The following is a 26474-nucleotide window of genomic DNA, read 5'->3' on the forward strand; positions in this document are numbered from 1 at the left end:
CAAAATGAGGAATGCTGCTTAATTAGAGCTTAATCTGCTGTTAATAAAGTTGTTTTCTTTAAGCAAAAAAAACACCCCAAAATGTGTCCCAATGCCACACAAATCATTTCTTTTGTGGTTTTTTTTTGTTGTTTTTTTTTTTTTACTTTTCATTGTTTGAATTTTTATTTAACAAACAGTAGATTGATTCATAATCTCAATAAACAGATACCTGCAGATTATCTGAGAGGGTCATGAGCTGGTGTTTATTCGGTTTAATGGGTGAAGACGAGCCAAAATTGTCTATTTATTGTTCTCCGTATTTCGTTGTTGACTACATCTGTAGTTGTTCAGCAGACATGAGCTGTATTCCTTAAGATCTCAGTCTGGGTTGATGTGGTTTCTCCTTCACTAACGGGTGCACTTTACTACAGCAAACACTATCTTTTACAAACATCTGCATATGTGTTTAGAGCGCAGCCAAACAAGCACATTGATCTGATTTAATGCTGCACAGGGAGTGCATAAGTGCCGTAAACCTGCACTCTTTCTAACAGCCAGAAGGTGGTGATGCTTCAGGAGTCGAACAGAAGTCTTTAAGAAACTATTAAACATTTTCCTGATGATCTTAATGTCTCAGTTTTTAGTTTTGGTAGTTGTTTGTAATTTAGGGTCCTAAATCCTTCCTTTTCTCACTACGTACACTTTGAAAACACCAAAACAGACCAACAAAAATGTTCAAGTTGATGCTCCAGTGACTCCATAAACCAGTGCCAATGTCCATCTCTGATATACAGTCTATGATAGCTACTTTGTTACTTTGCTGAGAAGATGTATTTTCTTGTTGCCTAAAGCTCCAGAGGGATCCAAGTGGGACAGTTGATCTTTGTTTTACCCCTTATGCCTCTTTTCCACTAATAACTGCTCGGCTCTACTCGATTCAACTCTATTCCACTCATTTTTGGTCATTTTCCATTACAATTGAGTACCTTTTTAAAGTGTTTGGGGTCGTTATAGCAATCTAGCCAAAAGTCCTGTCTTGTCATTTGTATGTAACTCAAAAACACAACAATGGAGGACATTAGGGCGATGCTATACCTGCTGCTAAACCAATAAGTGTCTGCACCTTAAATGGCCAGTTTAATTTTTGTGAAGGAGACGGTCTTATGACTTGTCACTGTGATGCCACAGACTGGCCAATCAGTGGCGTGCAGTCTGTAGATGTCAAATGTTCGACTCAGAACACCTGAAACCCCTTCTGAGTAGGTATTAAATAAAGTACCTGCTACCAGGTTTTATCACTTAATGGAACCCCCTAAAAACCGAGTTGAGTAGCAGAAAAGGAGTTTTAATGTCATAAAAACAGGAGATCAGTTGCCATTAGCATTAAGATAATAAGACAGACATGTGTGACACATGTAGGCAAATTGATTCAGCGTGACACAAACCCTTCAAACATCCAGAAGTGGACTTTAAAAGTGGACAATTTCATCCACAGACACACAAATCAGTACGTATGACAGAAATAAAATCACATACAAGGGAATAAAAACAATGGTGGCGAATTAGACTATGCAGTTTCTGTGGAAGTTGCAGTGGGATTGATCGTATGATTCCGTTGGGATTTATTTTAAATGTATTCCACAACTGTTCAGAAGCATACGCTGCACAATTGAGGCGGTAATTTATAAGTTTTAATGGATGCTGGAGAGTATGAGTTAAGTAGGCCTGCTCTGAATGTTGAGTACAGTTTAGAGCCCCTTGTTACTCGTTAATGAGCATCATTTTCAAAATGAAAATCATGATGCATTTAGTAAGACTAAGATGTGAGACCCAAAACAAGATAGCTAGCAGGCAGGAGCTCAAGGATCATTGTCTGTAAGACTTCTGTACAGAGACTTGCTTTTGAAAACAGAGGAGTCACCACCTACTGGCTGTTAGAAGGAATCTAGACTTGCTTTACTTTCCACACCATGAAACTTCTTTTATATACAGTTTTTGTCTGTTACCATAGAGAATATAAAAGATGGCTGTAGCTATTGTGACATCACCACCTTCACAAACCCCAAAGCACAACCATCTTTTATATACAGTCTTTGTTTAGTACAACTCCCATACAGTGTAAGGAGAGTGAATAGCAAACATTTACGGAGGACATCGGTATATTATTATATAATGTTTGAGTTTATCATATGATAGAAAATTGCACCATAAAGTAAAAACCATGTAAAATTCTGAAAAGTTAAGTCCTACTACAAAATTTTCTTTATTTTTCCTCTAAAAAGAAAGGTCTTTATTGGTACTGGCTTCTAAAATGTGAAATATGACTGTAAATTTAGATGTGACAGCTTGGATTCTGGTGGACTTAGGATGGCAATTTTTCTTGGTTGATTAATGGCTAAAGATATTAAACTTAATTGCAGCTCTACTTTACACCATCCCAGTCCAGCTAAATGCACATTCAAGGACACTTGGTGAATTAAATAACACATTTGCACTGCCAAACTTTAGCTTGATGAACTATCTTTGATTGCCCTACCTAACTTTAGGTTAATGCACGACATGACTTTTCTTCCTTTCAGGACAGCAGCTTGGAGATATAAACCGAGCGCCATTTGCAGGAGATGCTGATTTAGTTTAGAATGTGATGGTGATGATGATGATGATGAGGGTGATGCTTCTCTTCTTAGAAGGACAAAGCTGCTTTCAAGCCAGAGGACAGCCTTGTTAGCATCAGTTCATTCGCCGATGCCCGTAAGCCTCTCTGCTGATAGCTGATCTTAGATGTAAAATCTCATCTTTCACTGCCTGCTGACATAAAAAGCACACACACAATCTAGCGTGTAAATGCTTCATCACAGACTTTCCTGTTATCACTGTGGCTGTGGTCTGGCAGTATTGATGACGGGCTTGTGCAGTACATCTGCTGATGCAGTAGTAGGAGGAAGAAGAGGAAGGGGGAGTGGGCAGGCTGACCTTCCCTTGCTCTCTGTTTCTAATGCCCAGGTCTCTGAGCTGCCTCGGTGCCAGGTTTCCCTCCCTCTCCTTCACTCCTTCTCTTTTCTCTTTGGTTGCAAGACTTTTGAATCCCCTCATCCAACACCTCCCCCCCACAGCCTTGTCTAAGGAGACGTCCGCCCCAGTGAACTCATTGACCAGGGAAAGGCTTGTTTTTACTCCCTTCTGGTGTAGGAAGGGAGACAGCGCTCGCTGCAAAGAGTGTCCATCTGTGCAAGTTTTTTTGATCAAACGTGCATCTTAGACATATATATATATATATATATATATATATATATATATATATATATATATATATATATATATATATATATATATATATAAAATTCCACTTATTAATTCCCACTTATTTCCCCATCCTCAGTTTGTAAATAAAACCTGCACTTTTTGCTTAAAAAAAAAAAGAAAAAGGAGAGACTCACACAGGAGAAAGCTCTTGGTTACAAATGGAGTTATAATCACCTCATTTGGAACAGCTTTAAGATGTTAACACAGGAAGGCTTGTAAAGATGGACACTTTTTGCAGTGTTAACAGCATCCCGTCGGGTACCTCCTGCCAAACAAACGTCCGAGTCAGAGGATACGGAGCGCGGTACAGAATGCAAATGAATGCGAGTGGATGAAAGCGAGAGGAAGATTTAGAGTGGATGAAAAAGAAGATAAAAGCTTTTTGGTTTTGCATAACCTGCATGCAAGGGAGGATGGAGGGCTCTGTGTGTGTGTGTGTGTGTGTGTGTGTGTGTGTGTGTGTGTGTGTGTGTGTGTGTGTGTGTGTGTGTATTGCAGGGCTGGTACCCAAGATGGGAGGGAAAGTGTGAGGCTGGGGATATGTCTGGGCACACACACAAGTTCACTTGAGGACACGCACACATGCATGCACTTACACACACTTGATTAGGAGAGCAATCCTGCTCTATTTTGTTGATTAGTCTGAGGGTTTTTCCAGCTCAATGGTTTCTCTGTGTTATATTTCCTCTGCTACCATTGAGTAAAACAAAAAAGCTTTGCAAAAACAATGAAACAAGGGTATCTATTGCAAGTGATTGTAGGGGTAATTTCAGTTTTTTCCTTCTTCTTCTTCTTTCTCCAAGTCGGGTAGTTAAACAGGGTGTGGTGCTACATGAATTTGTGTGTGGCACTCGGAGCAGATATTGTTATCAAAGCCCTCCGCTGTGCCATACGCTGTTCATATGGAAGAAATAAAGGTGCGTCATGGAGAGAAACGCAAGAAATGGGGGTGCTTGTTTTGATACGCTATGTTTCCACGGTAACACAGAGGGGTCACAGTATTCTGGCAAAAAGGCCGGGAAACTCTATGGTGCCTGTTGATGATCAAAACCTACTTTTTCACAAAGATCTCTGGGACGGTTTAACTGTTTGTTGTGGGATTTTAAGCAAACTAAACTAGGAACATGTTAATAAACAATATTTTTTGTTGTCATTTTCAGTAGAAATCACAGATAACCCTACCATACACCAGTGGTTAGTAGCCAGACTGTGGGGTGGGCCCCCTTGGTGGGTCATCGAGCTGCTGGAGGAGAAAAACATGCGATGAATCAAAGCTGAAAGGTTAGGATTCGCGTAGTAAATATGCCAAATCGAGTGCTGATGCTGATATTGACCTTAATTTCACTAAAATTCAACTTGGATGTTTTTTTAATCGTTAATGATTGATAAAAATGTGGTGTGCGTGGCTTGAATTTGGCTTTGCAGGAGAGGCGTGCTAGAAAATGTTTGCAAACCTCTGCTGTAGTTACCTGAAAACAGGAGATTATTACATGACAAATAAACAATAATAAAATAAATATTTGTGCTGCCACAACACGTACTGGTGTCATTCAACAGCTGTACAGAGTTCTTCCTGCAAAATAGATTGGATTACATAGAAGTCTATTTTAAAATGAGCAGAGTTTGCTTTCAGGCCTGGCTACATTGTTATTGACTTCAGCTTCAGAATCATAACTTCAAGTTTGAAGAAAACCAAGATGACAACAGCCAAAGCACTCCACAGTTTCAAAACAAGTCTGCAAATCGATGCAGTCTTTTATATTTAATCTATCTATAAAACCAAGAAATTGAACTCAAAACTATTTGAGCAATTTGAGGCCAAAAACTAATGAAGAATTTGTTGAGGTTATAAATCAAATAAGCAATAGAGTCATTTTTCCATGGACTTCTTTTGCAAAAAGATGAAGCTCTCTGGTGGCTTTTCAGATTGTCTTTTAGACACAGTCTATCCAGTAATGGGATCATTATTTAATTTCAGTTCATTTTATTTATCTGGAAGTTGGTTCCACAGAAGATGGGTCTGAAACCTGAGGGGTCTGCCTCCCATTCTACTTTTAAATACTCGAGGAACTACAAGCAAACCTGCAGTGAAGAGCTCCGGGTGATATGGTACTATGAGGTCATTAAGATAAGATTGGGCCTGATTTTTCAAGACCTTGTATAAGAGAAGCAGGATTTTAACTCCAATGCTGGATTTAACAGGGAGCCAGTGTCTTTAAGACATTCTGCAGTTTATCTGTGTCATCTAAGGGAAGCATGTATAATGTAAACAGAATTGGTCCTAGCACTGAACCCTGTGGAACTCCATAATTAACCTCAGCGTGTGAAGAAGACTCTTCATTTACATGAACAAAATGGAGTCTATTACATAGATATGATTCAAACCACCGCAGTGCAGTACCTGTAAAATCTACAGCATGCTCTAATTGTTCTAATATGATATCATTGTCGACAGTATCGAACGCTGCACTGAAGTCTAGCAGGACAAGCACAGAGATGAGTCCACTGTCAGAGGCCACAAGAAGATCATTTGTAACCTTCACTAAAGATGTTTCTGTGCTGTGATGAGCTCTGAAACCTGACTGAAACTCTTCAAATAAGCCATTCCTCTGATCTGTTAGCTTTGTGACAACTACTCATTCAAGAATTTTTGGGATAAACTGGGTCAAGTGATGGCTTTTTAAGTAGCAGTTTACTTAAAAAGACGGCCAGCTTGCAGGCCCTTGGAATATAGCGCATTAATATAGATTGATCACCTTTAAGACTGAAGCATTAATTAATGGTAGGACTTCTTTGAGCAGTCTTGTAGGAATGGGAACATCCACATTAATGGTTTGAAAGGAGTAATTAAAGCTAAAGTTAACCCAGAAAGATCAAAGTTCTAATTAAATATCAGTGGTATTAAAAGTAGCTGTAGTAGAAGAAATTCATTAAATCATTACTAGTTAATGTCAAAAAGCAGTTTCTCAACAGCTCAGTTACTTCTTAAAACAGAATAATTGCTACGATGCCTTCCAGTCAGGTTTTAGACAGAACCACAGCACTGAAACCGCTCTGACCAAAGTGTTTAATGACATATGTCTGAATACAGACAGTGGAAAAATGTCAGTCCTAGTTTTACTGGATCTCAGTGCAGCATTTGATACAGTTGACCACAACATATTACTCAAACGACTGGAGAACTGGACAGGTCTTTCAGGAACTGTACTAAACTGGTTCAAAACATACGTAGAAAACAGGAAATACTTTGTATCAATAGGTAACTTCACATCTGAGCAGACAAGTATCACATGTGGAGTTCCCCAAGGTTCCATCTTGGGACCCCTTCTGTTTAACATCTACATGCTCCCACTGGCACAGATTATAAACAACAACAAAATAAACTATCACAGCTATGCAGATGACACACAAATATATATCACAATGTCACCAGGAGACCGAGGCCCTGTACAGGCTCTTGGTAAATGCATTGAGGAAATCAATGACTGGTTGTGCCACAATTTTCTCCAGCTAAACAAAAACAAAACTGAGGTAATAGTCTTTGGCGCCAAAGAAAAACGATTACAGGTCACCAGAGAACTTCAATCTATACATCTAAAAACCACAAACCAGGCGAGAAATTTGGGTGTAGTGATGGATGCAGACCTAAACTTAGAAAAACACATTAAGACAATAACAAAGTCAGCTTACTATCACCTCAAGAATATATCAAGGATAAAAGATCTGATGTCTCAACAGGACCTGGAAAAACTAGTCCATGCATTCATCTTTAGTAGGCTTGATTACTGTAACAGCATCTTTACAGGTCTACCTAAAAAATCAGTCAGACAACTACAGCTCATTCAGAACTCTGCTGCTCGAGTCCTCACTAAGACCAAAAAAGTGGACCACATCAGTCCAGCTCTGAGGTTCTTACACTGGCTGCCTGTCCGTCAGAGGATAGACTTTAAAGTTCTGATGCTGGCCTATAAAGCTCTGAATGGTTTAGGACCAAAATACATCAATGACCTCCTGACCCAGTATGAACCATCCAGATCCCTCAGGTCATCTGGATCCGGTCTTTTATCAGTTCCCAGAGTCAGAACCAGACACGGAGAAGCTGCATTCAGCTTTTATGCTCCTTATATCTGGAACAAACTCCCAGAAAGCCTCAGATCAGCTGAAACACTCAGTTTATTTAAATCCAGGTTGAAGACTCACCTGTTCTCAGCTGCATTTGAATAAAGCACCAAATCCACACTTTAAGCTTAAATTTCAAAACTTACATTTAACTACTGATTTTATCTACTGTTCTGATTTTATCTGTTTTGATTTTATATACTGTTTTGTTTGTTTGTTTGTTTGTTTGTTTGTTAATTAGTTAGTTAGGTTATTTGCTTGTTTTAATCAATTTTAAATCATGCTTTTTATTTGTTCTTGTTTCTAATGTCTCTGTAAAGCACTTTGAATCACCTTGTTGTTGAATTGTGCTATACAAATAAACTTGCCTTGCCTTGCCTTGCCTTAAAGGAAACAAGATCATTACTTGGTTGCTGTGCTTATTACTAAATGTTTAGAGTTTCTAGTAGATGTTATTATCTCTGCTAGTCTTTATGCAGAGCCAACTTAATCAGCTGTCGGTGATAGTTTCATACTTTGCATACAGACATGATATTCGTTAAGGAATTTTACAAATTTATTTTCAAATATCCCAACAGGGGACAGCATAAAGAAAAACTCCACTCAGATTTAAAAATCACTGCAACATAGTGGCACACCCTGCAGCATCTTAGACTGTGAGTGTTTGCTTTAAAAAGTGTCTACCTCATATATTTATGGCACGGCATTCACCCCGAGACCTGTTCGAGCGTGCGAGCGTTTCCATCCATTACGAAATCCCGGACTGTTCCACTGAGTCAGAAACAAAAACACAAAACAAACAGCTGAACAATAGCATGTACAGCAATTACAGTCTTAATATGTGGTTTCAGTAAACACAACAAATCCTGGAGACACAAGCTGAGAGCCAAAAATCTAAAACAATGCACAGATTCAGGACTTTGTGTCAGTGATTGAAGCTGGCTGTCTGTCCCATCCAGCTTTCCCTGCAATGTGCTATCTCATACTGCAATTAGAGCTGGACGAAGACTTGCAAGAGATACCTCAAAGCATGCATGGAAGTGTACTGTTTGTACTGTTTGCTTATCCCATGTAGAACAGTGACTGTGGGGGTAAAGGCCGCAGCTCCCTGGTTCTCTCCAGCTGGCTGGGCAGTGGGTGCGGTGCTTCTCTCTCTACCCACCACCTGGCACTGGGGAGGCTATGTCTAGGAAAGAGACCTGTGCCAGGCCTCAATTATGGGGGGAATAATCCAGGACACACTGAAGCAATTACAGGCCCATATAAATCAATATACTTTGGGTTAAAAAGTGATCTGCTCCCAACACTCTGGAGAGCCTCTGACTCAGCTGGCCTTTGATTTTGCAGAGAGAGAGAGAGAGGAGGAGTTTCTCTTGAGTACAGGAATGATGCTGTTGAGGTTTCAACTGTCACTCAAGAAGTCAGGTGAAACACACCGTAAAGCAGAGAAGAACAATACAGCTTATTTGAAACCATGGTGCATGTAGTAACAGTTGTTGTGATTTTTATGTGACATGAAATAAATGGAAAGAACGGCATAAACAAACGCGCTTGCTGTATTCTCAATGAGGATAGTAGCAAGGTTGTCAGTGAGGGAGAAATACTGGGTTGTGTTAAGGCTGAGGAAACTTACAGAATCAAAATCCTCCAACAGAAGCTGTGGCAGCAGAGCACAAACACAAGGGAGTCCTGAGCCTCATTAGCACTACCATGCTGCCATCTACTGGCTGAAGAAGACCATTGACAGCATACTGGAAAACATATTTCTGATTTAGAGTAAGAATAAACTGAAAGCTAGACTACACAATTTCTGGAGAAATTACAGCGGGATTGTTGCTGTGCTCAAAAGCAAGATTTGGTAATGCCGACAGAGCTCAAAGGAAACTTTCTAGAATGCTGCTTTGGTCAAAGACAAGCTTCTCCATTCTAACTTTGCATGTTCTGCCACTAGAATGAATTAAATCCTTTTTTTTCCCTGTTTTGTAACAAACTGTGAAAATAATTTTTAAAAAAATAGTCAAACAAACGTGTATAAAACTGTACATAATGCAATCAAGCACTTCAGAATTTGAACAGAGACTAAAGGTGTTGGACCAGTTAGGTAGTGATGTTACTCCACACCATCATGATGATCCAACTGCCACAGGCAGAATTTGGAGTCATCGCTGAACATAATGTTCCTCCATATGTTCAGGCTCCAGAGCACATTTTGCCAACACAAACGCAAACAAGCCTGATGGTGAAAGGACAGTTATGGCAGGCCTCCTAGCAGCTCTATAGATTGGCTATGTACACTCTGTTCCTGATTGTGTAGGTAGAGAGGCGCTGGCTCCATTCAAATAATCCTGCAACTGGGTTTTTCAGAACACCTGTTTGTTTGTTGGTTAACACACAACAAGCATCTTTATTTGTAATGTTAAAGCACAACTTGGGAAACCCATATAACACCACCGATAATTACAAACTCATTATCTTTCAACATTATCATTTTTAAATATTTCTCCTTCTCCTCTAAGATTTCTCCAAACATTTTTAAAGGAAGGCTGCCATTAACTTTGTGACCGGGTTTCGTGCTAACTTTACTGAACAATCAACTGTAGTCGTAAGAGAGAAAGACAAAATTAGTCTATATGAGAGTGAAATTTGGCTATCCTAATGGTGTGACTCTCAGCTTATTTTAAATTGCTGCAGCAACAAGGGTTGCTTGGTTTTGCTAACCTCAAGACCTTTTTTAAAAATAGTATAGATTAGCCTGCCAGTTATTTATCAACAGTTAGTATATACATTATTTATAGCGACAACCACTTGAAGTTTCACCCTGTTGCTTGAGAGGCTTTACAAAACATTTCAAATAAAAATTTAAGGTAATATGTGTACAAGAATGCTAAAGTTAAGAGTAGGATATGTTAGCATTGACTGTCCCATTAACGTTAGCTAGCTAGTTAGCAATACTTAAGTGTAAAATCTCCTTATATAATGATATTTTTTCTAAAAACTGCAAGTTTCACATTGTTTTACAAAGCTGACATATTTTCATTACATTAAACTACACTAGTAACAGCTACTGAAGGGCCCGACAGCATTCCAGGAGACGCAGCCTCCATCTTTGGCACGACTGCCCCTTTCCCACCACTGTATATCATATTGCTTGGGAGAATTTGGTCATTTTTCAAAAATTTTATTTAACATTAAAATAGAGGTTTTGAACACATAGGACCCCTTACCACATGACATTAACTAGCTAGCCATTTTTGATGTCTAATAATCCTGAAATATAGTGGGAAAACCTACTAAACATGATAAATTATGGCAACTATGTGCAAACAAACAAATGTATACTGTCTCAGAGGAAGTAAAATACTTTCTTGAAAGGCATCTTGCTGGTTATGTGGAGAAACTTGGCAAGGGAGGGCTGAAGATGGATGTTAACTTACAGCCTCCGAGTATTTACTGATGCTGTGAAGTGTAACCCTGGCATTCTCCCTGTCATCATGCCACACAATGTATATCATTATGTTATCAACAACCACTCAAGGCCTCCAAAAGTTTGAATGCTTATCAGAGTCTTGTGTCAAGATGGACAACAAACCCCTGTCACTGGATTTTTATAATATATTTGATATTGACACGTCTCTATGCATTATCCCTCACATTGTCAATGTCAACGTAGGTCATTTGTGATATATGACAGCAATACCGAGGTGAAATGTTGAGCATATCCATAACTTTCCATCAGTAAGTGCTGCTGCTAGCTTCTGTTCACTGCTGTTATTTAAACTTTTTTTGAAGTGGATCTAATGGGAGCAGTCTCGGGGAGCAAATAAACTCTTGTGATGTGAAAATGTATTCAAACTGTTGATCAGAGGGAAATTAGTTTAAATGTTTTAGAATGCTGTGGACTAACGTTACTGGCATAAGGTTAGCCTGTTACGTTATGCTGTGGTTTAGCAATCTCCTGTTGGCTGTCCAGAGATGGGAGGGTTGCATGTCTGATCTGCTGAAAATAACTAAGTGCAATAATATCGAGATTAAATAAGCATGTTCATGTAAGATTTCTTATCTTAGAACCCTAACTTCATTTCAGGAGGGAGGTTTCAGGAAAGGAGGGAGAGGATGAGATAGAGATGAGAAGGCGAGAGTTGTGTCAGAGGAGGCAGATGAAAAAGATGAGAAAGAAAAAAAACTAGAAAGAGATAATGAGAATATAAATTTAAACATTTTAAATGATCAAATGTTGCTTGAAAGAGATACGTGCATGGCGCTAATGCACTAACAAGCTAACCGCACTAACGCATTGACGCTGTGCAGCCCCACGCATGGGGCGATCTGTGCTAACTCGCTAACGGAGATTTGCCGCGTTAAGGCGATTATGGCGTTAACGTTGTTTTAACGAGATTAATGCTGACAGCACTAGTTTTTTCGTATTCTTCTATCTGAATCAACAGGGAAGCGATTAAAAAAAAGGTTAGCTTTGTGTCCTTGATGATTACTGCACCCAGCTGCGCAGCAGAATAAAGGGATTGAAGAGGAAAAAGGAGTAATGATATCTATGCAAACAATGTATTAGCCAGTGTATGTGATCGCTTCTGCTTATCACGTCCAATAATAATATCAAATTCTATTAATTAAAATATTATTTCATGTAATTTAAAAGCATTTATTTATTTCACTGTTTAAGTGTATAATGGTTTAATATGGCATGCCAAGAGTGACCAAATAAAAAAGACAAGCAATTCAATAAATAATTTAGTAAACGTGTCATTTATTAATCACAATTGAAAATAAATATAATAATAAATAATTTAGTCAATATATTGTTAATCCATTAAAACTTAATTTCCTTTAAATTAAAGCCATATTTTATTATTTCAATTAAGTATATCATGTTTCCCGTATGGGCATCAATAATGCCAAAATGAAAATAGCTAAAAATACATTATTAAATAATTAACTATGTTTGTCAATAGTTTATTAATTTTGGAAACGCATATATAAATCAACTATGAACAACGAACAAGGTATCAAAAGAAAATTATGCTTGAAGCTATATAGATACATCATCAGATGACACCAACACTAAAATCAGTTTTCTCTGGATGACTCAAGAGAAAGAAAAAGCCTTTCTTTACAAAATAATTAGTAATAAGTATTTTTTTCTGTTGTAGCTATAAGGTAGAGAACCATTTCTTCATATTGGGCTCATTAGCCATTTTCTACATTACAGGAAAATGGCTAATGTGTTAGTCCCCATAGGGAAATTACTTCTCTGCATTTAACCCATTCACCCATTGAATGGGTGGGCAGCCACCAATGCAGCGCCCGGGGAGCAGCGTGTAGGGACGGTACCTTGCTCAGGGGCACCTCAGGGTAACCGTTCAGTGACCGACCTTCCGATCATGGGGCAACCACTCTACCTACTGAGCTATCCCTGCCCTTGCCAATAACAAACATATTTATAAAAACTTTGTTTGATTCAGTGAGATAATATAATTAACTGGGTACAAACCTAATATAAAACGTTTAGGGTCAGAAAATATTTGTATTAAAATTATATCCTGAATGAAAACTATGATTTTTTTAATGTCTTTAATGAAGGTAGGCTATTATAGACAAGTACGACCCATCTGGGCCATTTATCATTATGCTGTCATATCATTTGGATCAACAGTTTTCGTCTATAGCCTAGGGAGGGGGGGTTACAAAAAACATCTTGATAAAAAATCTAGTCTATATGGGAAATAAAAGTTAGAACACCCATAGGGAATTGGGGACTTCTAGTCCTCATGCACCAGCCATAGAATAGGAGTCCCAGCTTACATCGTACTTCCTAATGCTATGTCTTGGATAGTCTCCGGGCACCTTTGCAGAGCTTGCAGCTTGTGCCCTGATGGCTGTGGTAGACTCCTGCCTCTATGGATCTGGCGATTAGGTTCTGTTCTTGTGCTGCCATGATCAGAGCCTCCGTGTTGTCCTTTACTGTACTTATAGGATTTCTTGATGTCAGCTACTTCCCCTATCTGTTAATAGTACATCCCATGCATGGATGAGGGTCGACTGTGTCTCTCAGTACCGGTACAGTGAGATTAAATAAACAAGGAAAAACTAAAGAATTCCTCGTATTTGCTCCTGAGAATCACATACTGTTTGGACATAGTTCCTTAAAACGCCTCTAGAGGGCAGCGATCATGCATCGTGTGATCCTGACATGCACAGGAGAAGAAGACGGACATGTTAGCTTTGTAAGAAGCAGAAGAAGAAAATCACAAGTTTTGTAGATTTATCATACATGTGCTTCCGTCACCGAACGTAACAGAAGATGTGCCCTAGCAGGTCGTATGAGAAGACACAAAACAGCAACAGACTGACGCTACTGAGTAATAACCAGCAAAACTTAATGTGTTGAGTACGCCTGCGCGTTTCTACCAGATCGTCGAGCCGCCCTTCCTCCCCGGCAACTTGCACCGCAGGGTCCGGCGGACTGCAACTCACAACAACCCCGAGTTGATTTGCTTATTCGCTTGAGCGCTTTTTGAGACAACATGGAGAGCCCACGACATGTTAATAACGGTAAGCTAACGTGTATGTAAAGATTTCTATGTCGCAACGAGTTATTGGCTTTTCTTTTTGTGTGTGTGCGCCCGATTTTGAACATGGCGTACCCCGCTCTGACATGGCGGTATCGTTGTGCTACGTTACAGCGCCAGGGAGCTGCTGCGTGCGGTGGTTAGTGGAAGGAGCTCAGCGTCAGCAAAGATAGTTATCTAAGAACGCTTTCGGTTATTTTATGACTGCATGCTTTAATGTAGCGGGCAGGGGTGGTTAACTAGCAGCAGGGGGTTGGCATCAGTTAGCAACCGAAATTAGCACTAACTGTAACAGCCACAGATGCTGCCTTCGGGGGCTTTAACCAGAGTAGCGAAGCGTTATGACACCTAATGTATGAAAGTCGAATAAACATTAAATATATAACGAGCAACGCCGTTTATATATTGTTATTCAAACGAAAAAGTGTGTTGATGTGTACATGTACTTTTACAGTCCCTAAGTTTTCCTCATTAGAGAGCCCGGGCTTTCACAGCCGAGTTTACTATCTGGGTAGAGACGCTCATGTCTGGTGCATCATAATTACGACGCTCTTGTTAGCCTGTGAATGTATATGGGGGTAGCCGTATCAGTCACCCTAAACTCCCAGTGCCTAGACCCACCTGAGGGCCCTGTTGTGCCAAAGTGTGGCAGATATTTCTGTTTCGTCGTTGTTGTTTTGTTTATTTATTCTCTGATATCTTTACTTAAAATAATTATATATAAAACAAAGAAATTATCTCTGTCTGCTTTATTGTATCTATATTTATAATGCTCTTGATCCTGATATTATTGCGAATTACAGACCTATTTCCAAACTGCCTTTTATCTCAAAGATTCTTGAAAAGGTAGTTTACAAGCAATTAATGTCCTTCCTAGAAGAACACGGTATTTTAGAAGTTTTCCAATCTGGTTTTAAAGCTTTACATAGTACCGAATCTGCCCTTTTAAGAGTTTTTAATGATGTGTTTTTGGCAAATGACTCAGGTGACTGTGTTATTATTGTGCTGTTAGATTTAACTGCTGCTTTTGATACAGTGGATCATAATATTTTAATTTCCCGTTTAGAGCAGTTGGTGGGTATGCAGAGTACCGCACTGCAGTGGCTCAGATCCTATTTGGCAGAGCGAACTTTCTCTGTGAAACTCGGGGAGTTTGTATCCTCTGTTGCTTCTCTTCAATGTGGGGTCCCACAGGGTTCAGTTTTAGGCCCGCTTCTTTTCTCTCTATATCTCCTACCCCTTGGGTCTATTTTCAGGAAACATGGGATTTCTTTCCACTGCTACGCCGATGACTCCCAGATTTATTTCCCACTTAAAAAGATAAATGGCTTCTCAGTAGACCCGCTGCTCAGATGCCTTGATGATATAAGGGCCTGGATGGCTTTGAACTTTTTACATTTTAATGAACAGAAAACAGAAGTGATGGTTTTTGGTGGCGCTTCTGAGGCCACTATTATAGATCTTGGTTCACTGGCACAGTATGTTAAACCAGTCATCACTAATCTGGGAGTTAAAATAGAGGCAAATCTTAAACTTGAAAGCCAGGTCAGAGCTGTTGTAAGATCTAGCTTTTTTCATTTGAGGGAATTAGCCAAAATAAAGCCCATCTTATCGAAACAGCATTTTGAGACAGTAATCCATGCCTTTGTTACTTCTAGGCTGGATTATTGTAACGCACTTTATTTTGGGGTTAGTGATGCGTCCATTAGGCGCCTGCAGGTTGTGCAAAATGCTGCAGCACGTCTTTTAACTGGAACAAAAAAGTTTGAGCACATTACCCCAATTTTAATTTCACTCCACTGGCTACCTGTACATTTTAGGATTGTTTTTAAAATTCTCTTATTTGCTTTTAAATCTCTTAATGGCCTGGCCCCCCCCCCACCTCTCGGAGCTACTACAACCATATACACCTGCCCGTTCCCTTAGGTCCGCCAATCAGCAGCTCCTTAAGGTACCAAAAACTAAGTATAAATCTAAAGGTGATCGTGCTTTTGCTGTAGTTGCTCCAAAGTTGTGGAATGATCTACCCTTGCATGTTAGGCAGGCCTCTTCTCTCTCTGAATTTAAAAGTCTTCTTAAAACATATTTATTCGCTGAAGCCTTTGGCATTGATTAGAGGGGTTGACTCAATTTGTTTTGACATGTTTCAATTTATTTTAGTTTTTTAGTTATTTATTTTATCTTATCTCATTTTAATTTTCTTTACTTATGCTTTTAGCATGTACAGCACTTTGTGAACTCTGGTTTTATGTTAAAGTGCTTTATAAATAAAGGTGGTATGGTATGGTATGGTATAATAAATCTAGTTCTTTCGGTTTGTTTATACAACTGTAATGTTAAACCTGTTGAAATTTCTGCTGTCCTCCTGGCCAGATCTCTCTTGAAAGAGATTTTTAATATTAATGAGACATTTAACCTGGATCTACCTTGCAACAGGAAAATTCTTACAGGCTCTCAGTGACTTCACATCATTACTGAGCAATATGTTTGACATATGTTGACAGACTATAACAACATTTTAAATTCCCATGCTCGTTTTTTGGCACATACCCCAAATCACTTTTTGGAAGACGATCGCTTTTGACACAACACACCGAAGCTCTCAATTGCAAACTTAGTGAGGTTCACTTCAGCTGTAAGTCACTGTGTAAAAGTTTTGAGCCACCTCTCATTACTTTGTATATTTCTCCCAAAGCTAGACTTTCTTGTAATTCTTTGTGATAGTTTGAACTATTTGAGCTATTATGAATTATTTGAGCACAAGAAAGGCTTCTAACTCAAGGGATGAAGCAGTGTTTCATCTATACTTAAGCGGCAATTTAGCAAAGAACTCATTTTAAATCGTATCTTTAGTCACTTTTACTAGCAGCCAGTGACATAAACACTAAATCACAGTAATAACACAGTGTGACAACATAAAATAGTAAGTCCTGAAGAAACGGGAAGAAAATCCTGCAAAGGCCTGACAATAGAAGCACCTTGCTCATCAGTTGAGTCATCTGCTCTTCACCTCAGTGGAAGGTTGGTTGTTGAGAAGTCATTCTTAATGAAGGGAAAGGCTGAAGTATGCTAAATCACCATGTAATGCCATCTAGCAGACATCTGATTAGGAGGTGCCTCATTTTTTTCACTGTTTCATTTCACTGTGTGTTATACTTGTATAACTATGCATGTGACAAATAAAGAACCTTGAACCTTTTAATCATGAAAAATGATTAAACACACTGCCAGTGCACACTATCGGTCATGGATTGGCCTCAGACAGGTCGTGAGTCTGGATTTCAACTTTATTGGAGCAGTGTGGGATCATCTAAAGATGGCTGACATCCAAAGAAGAGCTTTGAACGTCCTCCCAAAAGCCTGGAGAACTAATCCTGAAGACTAAAAAAATGACAAGGAATCTTCTGTGAGACAGTTCAGGATGTGTTGAACAATAAAGGCGATACCGGTGTACCAAATGCTCACGTTCAGGCTTGTTGTACAAACTTTTTTTTGTCATATATCCCTTTTTCCTGGCGAAATGTAAGCAAATGAGATGTGACTTGACTTTTTTTTGTTTGGTTTTTACAGCACTGTATATAATGCGTTACTTCATGTAAATGCAGTTGACCTTAAATCAGTGATCTTCAGCATTTATGAGCTTTCATTCATGTGGAAAGTTTGAAATAGACTCCACTGTCTCTCTTTCTCTCTGTGTTTGCATAACAGCAGTGGAGTTGCACCTCGTCTGATCTGTTTTTGTCAAACAATTAGTGTAACGGCCAGTGGAGAGCACATTAATCTAGTGCTACATTACGCCTCCAACCTGCTGTAAGCACTAATCCACAGGAAGTGTTCAGCATCATCGTGCTTTACTTCACTTTAAGAGTTCCCTTCACAGGTGGAAAGCTATTCTGGCTATGCTCCTAAGCTTCTAACTTAATTTCTTTGTAACGGAGCATGATTTCTATCTGGGACTATTTAACCACAGCCTTCAACATCTGCTCCTTCATCCACTCCGGGACTTAATCCATTTTCAATCTTGAGCACCTAATGCAGAGATATTTTGTCATAAAGTCAAAGCAGTTGCTTCTTCACATTCTCTTGATAGTTTCCGTTTATTTTGCAAGGCTCCAGATTAATTTAATCTACAGTGAGTAACTTTTTAAATATTGTACAAATATTTTCCAGATCCACCTCTCCTGTTGCCATCTCTTCGCCTCTTCATACCTCCTCTGCGCCTGGTATCTGCGGCCATGTGGCACGTCGTGCAGGGGGGAAGCGTGCACGACTATGGGATGGTGGAGGAGTTCATCAGCACGGTCACAGAAATCGTCCCTGAGATGCTAAATGCAGATCAGAAAGCTCAGCTCCTCCTGGGACTCAGAGCACGGGTAAGTCCCTCTTGTGGAAGAGTGGCTGCCATAGGCGAGGTTTAGAGAAATCTTTGGGGCCCTTGATTGAAATCACTGGAGGCTAACGGCTCTTTAGAGATCGACGCCGTCACCCATCTTTCTGAATTGCATTCTTTCTAAGAAGAGCAGAAACAGTGTTACTTGTGCTGTGCTGTACTAATGTACAGTAAAAAAAACTATTGCTTGTGTAACATTAAAGCATGCAGACCAGTTCTAGTAGCTTCCCTAAATAAAACTGAGTGAGTTCACCAGATGATAAAGTGCTGCATGGTGAGAGAACTGGAAATTTTTTGGGGTTAGGGACTCTAAAATGTATCTCTTTAACTGTTATGTAGTTGTACAGCTGTTTATTTTTACCCTATAGTCATGTATAATACTGATAACGGATCATTTTTTGAAATCCTTCCCAAACATGGACAACAGGCCAATCCTGTGTGGCTGTGTTGTTTTTAGTAATGGTTACAGTAATCAGGGAAATGTGGTGTGCTGACTGTTTGCTGCCTTGTTTAATCAGGCCTGTTTCTAAGCCAGGAGAGTCCCTGCTGTAGTTGGACTTTGTTAATGTTTTTTTTAATTAATAAAATCTTGTTTCAGGTTGTTCTTGAATTGTGTCGGACCGAGCAGATAACGGACAGAGAAACCATCGAGATGCACCTGAACAGGATCAAGGCCCTCGTGTCGACTTGGGCAGCACAGGTTAGATCCTTTAGAAGAAAAACAAGTGCCCTGTAGGCCAGCAGCCTGGTCATAGTTTCCCTCCGATTATTTTTTTTTTTTTCTTCCTAAATTGCAGCTTGTGATTTTTAGTTTTTTTTTTTTTCCAGCCGTCTTTTGCAGATGTTGAGTTTCCAGAGTCCAACTTTGTGGATCAGGTTGAATTGTTGTTGAAGGATCCTGAAGAGAAGGACAGGTTCTTCCAGGTTTGTAACATCATGTGCTGTCAAACTCATGTATCCTATCTAATAATAGAGAAACAGAATATATAATACACATTTCTTTTCCACCCTCAGCATGTTTTCCCTACTGACTTTGGGCCTGAATATGACAGTGCTATTCAGGTTTTAATGCTGGACTTCCTGTCCAGATTGGAGAAGCTTCTTCCAGTTCCAGATATTCAACAGGTACTAGAATAAGTGTGGCAAAGCGGCCTTTCCAGCACTATTCTACTTCCCTAAATAAGTCCAGTTTGCATTTAAAAAATTACAAATTTTCCAAGTAATCTTTCAAGTCAGAAGAGGGTTTATGGTGAAATTTTGGCCTTGGCTACCTTTTTATTTCCTTTTATTTGTATTTTTTGCATTTCTTCTCTAGACTGCTTCCATGCTCAGTGCCGTCCCTTCAGCTCTGGAGGAGTGTACACACTCGGTTCCTGACCTGCAGCACCTAAAAACTGTACTGCAATATCACACAACACTGGGACATTTCGACTGGAGCGGTGAGTCTCGTCTTGGGTCACGAGCACATTGTTGCTAATGTAGTCTGAATGGATGATGGACTTGTCTACAAACACTGTCCAGCTGTTCTCTGAGCTGTATTGATCTCTGGCATGATCTGCTCATCTCAGTTGGCATACAATACAGCAGCAAAGTGTATTTAGACAGAACGCAGACATGTGGAAAAGGTTAGAAGAGTTTATTTGCAGTTTATTTTCAGTTAGGTTATTTGTAGAAAAAGTAACCTGATGAACATTAATGTTTCACTTTGAGAGAAGATTAAAATGTCCTCAACCTGTTACTAAAACAATTAAAGTTTAAATGGTCCACATTCTACTCTCTTTTACTTCTGTGGAAGAAATGTAACAAAAACTACATTTATCTCTGCTTTGCAGCATACCAACTAGGGCTGCAAAAATTAGTCGACTAGTCACGATCGTCGACGACTGATTTAATAGTCGATGCGTCGTTTGAAGCTTTGTAAGATCCCAAAAGACGCAGGAATAAGTGGTAGGATTTAAGAGTGTAATAACGGACTGAAACAGAAGATGGCAGCACTGCATGTACAAGGATGCCAGCTGCCGTTAAACCCCGAAGAAGAACTAGCTCTGTCCCAGTTGTCAACAATGGCGGCAGCTAGTTAGTTTTAATATTACTCTTAGTATTCTTTCTGGGTCACAAAATAAACGTTTGGCGAGAATGTAGCTGTGTAAACCTCAAATATCTGCTCAGTTTATCAAGACACCACATATTTTCAAAAGTGCTCCGACGTTTTCGGAGACGTCTGTTACCCACCAGCTCAATAGTTAGCCGGGGTTCAAGGCTCACTAGAGCCCGTGAGAACACCGGACTCCCAGCAAATCGTTTTCAAACCCACCGCTGTCTTTCGTTACTCAGGTTAAACATATATAAGTCACTTAGATAACTTAAATGTTATTGTTTGGCTTTTTTTAGTACTTTATTTGTTCCTGAGTAAATCGGTTTGGCTAAGATTAAAGTTATAGTTTTTACACAGCTGAATAAACGTCAAGCAGACAACTGATTATCAGAAGTGTGAGATGGTTGAGAATATACTCCGGTGTCCTGTTATATTTTAGATAACAAGGAGCAGACGGCTGAGTTTATTAAACTTCACTGAAACAATCTGCAAATTTCATTAAAATTTAATAAACTATCATCTTGTCTTTATTTTTAGTTAGCACATAATGATAGTTATATAAGAGCAGATGTGTGCTGGTGCAATAAGCTGTACGTTTTAAGTCCAATCGTTGCATGATCTGATTAGTCGACTAATCGCAGAAATAATCGGTGACTAGTCGACTATCAAAATAATTGTTTGTGGCAGCCCTAATACCAACCGATAATTGGTGGTCAGAACATTTTTCTTCTTTGATGGTTAACTAGTCTCATAACATTTGTCATAAACAGACCATTCATACCTAAAAACATCCAGCTCTTAAAATTAGGTGGTAGCACTTATTTTATTTTTTATTTTTTAAGCACCATCTTGACCGGGGTTCCAAGAGATCTGAAAATGTGATGTGAACCGATCGATGAGAGCAACTCATCACGAAAATGAAAGCTTTTACATAGTTTTATAAACCTGACAATAAAGGAAATGGCTACGCAAAAAACAACACCACAATCACACAGTCTGACACAAAGTCATACACCAAGCAGGAGGTATACCATCACTTAAAAAACAAAAAGTAATTGAGGAGTCTAGTTATGTGTGCAGTCAATTATATTTTTCAGGGGATTTTTTTGTTTCTTTGTTTCGTACATACAGCGTAGTGGCTTCTTTGTCATATTAACAATCTTCCAATTATATTTTGTGAATCTTTGTGTTAATCTGTGGAAAGTCCTCTTGCTCTTATATTGAAAGTTCAGAAGCTGCTAACCAGTTAGCTTGAGGTCTTCTTAATTCACATTTTTGCACTGGTTGGTGAACCATTTCAGTGCTGTGGTGGCCCACATAGTTTCTCCTCGTGTGGTCAAACAGCATTCAACTCCACCATCTTGGACTCCAGCAGGCAATGGTAGTTCATTTTTGGGCAGCTAGAGGGCAGCTCTAACCAGAACATCCAGCAGGTGAAGAGCTGCTTTATGACTGCAGAGCAAATGAGGACTACAGAAGCTTCCTGAAGTCCAAGATGGGCGAGTTGTGGTCCCTTCATGGGATTTTTATAATATCACAAGCACACTACTCACAACATTACAGGAATATTTGGACTAACACAGAATAACACCAATTCACAACCCCCAAGAGGGACTGGTTTAGCACTTGGTGGTCACTCTATTTTTTTTCTAGTTTTGGTGTTTGTTTGTGTCCTTGCCACTGCTAGGAGCATGGAATGGTACATGTAGGCCACTCAGGCTGCAGGAACCTTTTACCAGCAAACTGATATTATGCACAACACTACCACGAACACACTTTTGCTTTTTCTTTGAGCTTTGACACTCTAACAAAACTAATGCATTCTTCTTTCTCCTTCAGATGAAACTCAGGCCATTCCATCTTCATTTGGGAATTGCATCCTGTCCTCGCTGTCCCTTCCTCAGCTGGAGAAGGTTGTGATCGATCCAGACCAAATACAGTTACAGCACGCACCAGAGCAGCTGGAAAGCTGCATGACCGTCCAGGTGGAGGGTGAAACTGTGACGCTGCTGGACTACATCCAGATCGAACAGGCGCCCAGTTTGGTCGATGACCAAGAAGAAAATGTAATAAATGAGGAGGAAACGGAAGAAGACGGAACGCAAGAGGAAGCAGGCGATGCCTTAAAGCCGGCCGCTTTTCAACCACTTAAACAAAGCAAAAGACTTGAGTTGAAGAGAAGAGCCTTAAAAGAGGATCAAGACTCAGCGACGGCTAAGAGACAAAGGAAAAAATACCCTAACAATAAAACATGTCCTGTGTGCAATAAGACTTTCCTGCGGGCGGCGGCCATGAGACGGCACCAGGAGATTCACGATGCAAACCGGGACCTTAAGTACAAGTGCACCAGCTGCGACAAACGATTCAGGGACCATTACGACATGAACAGACACACCATGCGCGTCCACGAAAGGGGGGAGATGTACAACAGCGGTAAAGAGGAAGACTCAGGGGATCCAAGCACCTCAGAGATGTCAGAAGACAGAAACTGCTCTTTTTGTGGGAAGTATTTTGCTCGCCGAGTGGATATGGAGCGGCACATGAAGTCTCACTCAGAGGATCGCCCATACAAGTGCTCTTTCTGTGAGAAGAAATTCAAGAATCCTTATGTTTTAAAGAGACACCAGAAGGAGATCTGTAAAAGCAGAGAGCAGAAGAAGGTAAGGAGGAAAGAGGCTCAGCGCTCAAATACGCAGCCAGCTTCGGAGGTGTCGATGGAGGGTAAAGTCTGTCCCATCTGCAGCAGGATCCTCCCCTGCACTGCAGACATTGCAAAGCATTTACGATCTCACTCCGAAGAGCGTCCCTTTATTTGCGTCACATGTGAGAAAGGCTTCAAGTACAAAGACACGTTAAAGAAGCATCAGATTATTCACGGTCATGAGGGCATCAGAGAGGAGCAGACCAAGACGGTGGAGCAGATTTTGGCTGAAGCCGAAACTTTTACGCAGAACTGCGTGGAGACTGGAGACGCTGATAAGCAGGAAAGTAATCTGGACACTCCTGCAGACACATGTGAGGAGCCCCCCGCTGTGCCTATGCGAAAAGTGGCCAAAAAAGGCCTGAAAGTATGCCCGGTGTGCTCTCGAGCGTTTGACAGCGTCAAAACCCTGAACAGACACATACAGTGTCACACGGACGATCGGCCGTATCACTGCGTCCACTGCAAGAAGCGCTTCAAACACATGCACGGCCTCAAGAGACACCAGATTTACGCCATCTGTCACAAGAAAACCAGTCGATTCTTGTGGAAGAAGGAGCATAGGGCGGGGCCGAGCCAAAGCGACGCGAGCAGCGCTGACCTCCAGCAAGGGGCCCCTCTGAAGATCCCAGTGTGGTGTTCCAACTGTGGCAAGAACTTCGAATACCTGTCCGCTTTGAAGGACCACCAGGAGAACGTTTGCAAGCTGGAAATGAGGGATATTATGAAATGTGACGACTGCGGGAAAGAGTTCAAGAGCATGACCATGCTCAAAGTGCACCAGAGGATCCACGACCCCCTGTACTGCAAAGAGTGTGGGAAGATCCTGGCAAACGAGGCTGCCTTTGAGAGGCACAAGCTAATGCACAGACCTATGCAGTGCACAATGTGCGACAAGACTTTCACTTTACTGAGACGCTTGAGGGAACACTACGAGAAACAGCACAACTTCTCCGGGCCGTATCCCTGCCCGCAGTGTGACAAAAGCTTCATCCAGCTGTCCTACCTCGCCATTCATCAGAGAATCCATAAAGGAGAGTTCCCTTATGTTTGTAACTTGTGCCCGGAGAAGTTCAGGTCCTCCAACTGTCTGACGGTGCATCAGCGGAAACACACTGGGGAGAAACCCTTCCTCTGCTGGCAGTGCGGGAAGTGCTACCGCTCGGCCTCGGAGCTCACGGTCCACATGGGAACGCACTCGGAGGAGAGGCCGTGGGCCTGCACACAGTGCAACATGGCGTATCGTACCAAGCTGCAGCTCACAAACCACGTGGAGCAAGTCCACATCGGGGTCCGGTATCCCTGCAACAGCTGCGGCAAGCAGTTCATGAAGGAGACGTCACTGAAGAGGCACGAGCTCATCCACACAGGAGAGAGGCCGCACCAGTGCACCGTGTGCGGGAAGACCTTCCTGACCGCCAACGAGCTCAGGCTCCACAACAGGTACCACACCGGGGAGCGGCCATACAAGTGCGAAGTGTGCGGCAAAGCCTTCATCCAGTCGGGCTATTTGAAGTCGCACATGCGGATCCACACGGGAGAGAAGCCATTTAAATGTGACATATGTGACAAAGGTTTCAGGTTGTCTTACCACATGAAGAAACACAGGCGGACTCACGCCGGGAAGCCAAAGAGCTACGTATGCGAGGAGTGTGGGTTAGCGTTCCTCCAAAAAAAATCCCTTTGTGAACACTCGCTCACTCACGAATTTAAAGTGGAGTCATCTTTCACAGAGGAAGTGAGAATAGAGTTTCAGTAGAAATCCAAATCTCTCTTAATGAGATGGTTCACCAAAAACACTCTGACCGGTTTAAACGTTGGTGCTTTTGTTGCTTTCCATTCATTCTGATGTTCTGAAGAACATATCATTGATCTCTAAGACGTGTGTATCTAAAACCAGTGAACATTTTCAGCTTGCAAATCTTTCTGCAATAAAAAAAACTTGAATTTTACCATCTCTTCTTTGTTTTTGAATGAGAAAATTGCTTATGTTGTCTAGTAATTTGGGGTTTATCCTAGTAGTGTGAAACGTGGCCCTGCACCTAAGCCAACCGAAGGATCTGAAACTCCATAAAGCACCCCTCCAATAGCCAAACCCACCTGTTCTCTGATTGGATAGTTAAATTTGTGATTGACATGACATTGGCCAATCAGATGAAAGAAAGAAAAACTGGGTCAAAATTCGTACTTGTAACTTGAAACTTGAGTGCAGAGTTTCACAGGTATTTTTTTTGGCTAAGTCCACACACAAATCTTTTTACGCACACACAAATTCTTTTTACACATACAAAACTGATTTACGACCACAATTTGAGCCCATAGCAAAACTACAAAAAAAAAGTTCTGTCCAAATAAAATATAAGCAGCTGAAAGATGGGGAAATCTCGGCTTGTTCTATTTTTCGTGAATAAACGCACCATCATGGAGAAAAACATTCCAGAGACGAAGCGAAATAAAATCAGAGACCTTTAATATGATTTAACCTGTGGTCTTTTATTAGCTGTCCACAAAAGCATGTCATGGAACGACAGAAACTGTAGCACGAGTGTAACATTCCTTTTTGTTGTTATACTCCACCACATCCCTGCTCCTCACACCATGTATAATTTATATTTCATATATATATATATTTTGTACAATATACATGTTCTCATCAAAGGAAAAGAAAAAAAAATGCAAAAGTTCATCCCTCCCCCTCGGTTGGGTGTGAAATCTAGTGAATATCCCATGCACGTTTTCACTGCATCTAGGAGAAGTGTCGTTTATTAGGAACAAGTATGCAGGCAAATAAAGGGGAGGGTCTCGGTGGACGAAGCTGGTGTATAGAGCACATTCTCAACAACATTAAACAAGAAGAGCCATGCGAACCGACACTTACTCTACAGCTTGGACCCAGTTTGGAATCAAAAGCGCCAGTACAGGGGCTAAAGTTAGTCTTTTGCTAATGGCGTAACATTAAGACAGATTTTAAAAAAGGATTGTTTTTTCCTCTCTATTCTAATGTCAAAGCCATATATGTTTCTTTGAAAAAAAAAAAAAATCACAATAAGACTGAAACTTAAGCTCACAGTTGAAATACTAATGCTTTTCGATTGAGAGAGAGAGAGGCTACAGTAACACTGGCACAGAAAGTGCTTGACATCATTGTGAACCTTTTCACCTCTGCGGAGACAAAAACGGCTTGCATCTTTTAAAGTTACGTTTCACATTTAAGAAGCGAGTGTGGTGAGTCGACATCGTGACTGTCAGCTTCCTCAAAGGGTTCACGGTAAAAATGAACACCACGGTGGCAAAACAGTA

The 26474-nt window shown here is 40.5% G+C and overlaps 1 protein-coding gene across 1 annotated transcript; it reads left to right on the forward strand.

Moving 5' to 3' along the window:
* Positions 1-13655: 13655 nt before the first annotated feature.
* Positions 13656-25007, forward strand: LOC146615054 (uncharacterized). Its single transcript, XM_085375906.1, has 7 exons — positions 13656-13971; positions 18159-18361; positions 18977-19078; positions 19207-19302; positions 19393-19503; positions 19694-19817; positions 22313-25007. Exons 1-7 carry the CDS (start codon positions 13944-13946, stop codon positions 24931-24933), a joined length of 3285 nt encoding a protein of 1094 aa, XP_085232032.1. The 5' UTR covers positions 13656-13943; the 3' UTR covers positions 24934-25007.
* The last annotated feature ends 1467 nt before the right edge of the window (positions 25008-26474 follow it).

Source organism: Diplotaxodon limnothrissa, linkage group LG17 (genome assembly GCF_057381915.1).
Source record: "Diplotaxodon limnothrissa isolate DT_005_m linkage group LG17, D_limnothrissa_male_GT1.1, whole genome shotgun sequence".
Lineage (NCBI taxonomy): Eukaryota > Metazoa > Chordata > Actinopteri > Cichliformes > Cichlidae > Diplotaxodon > Diplotaxodon limnothrissa.

Coding starts and splice junctions, on each gene's coding strand:
- LOC146615054 (XM_085375906.1), top strand. CDS start 13,944: ATGGAGAGCCCACGACATGTTAATAACG. Junction 18,362..18,976: donor TCCTGGGACTCAGAGCACGG/GTAAGTCCCTCT, acceptor ATCTTGTTTCAG/GTTGTTCTTGAATTGTGTCG. Junction 19,504..19,693: donor CAGTTCCAGATATTCAACAG/GTACTAGAATAA, acceptor TTTCTTCTCTAG/ACTGCTTCCATGCTCAGTGC.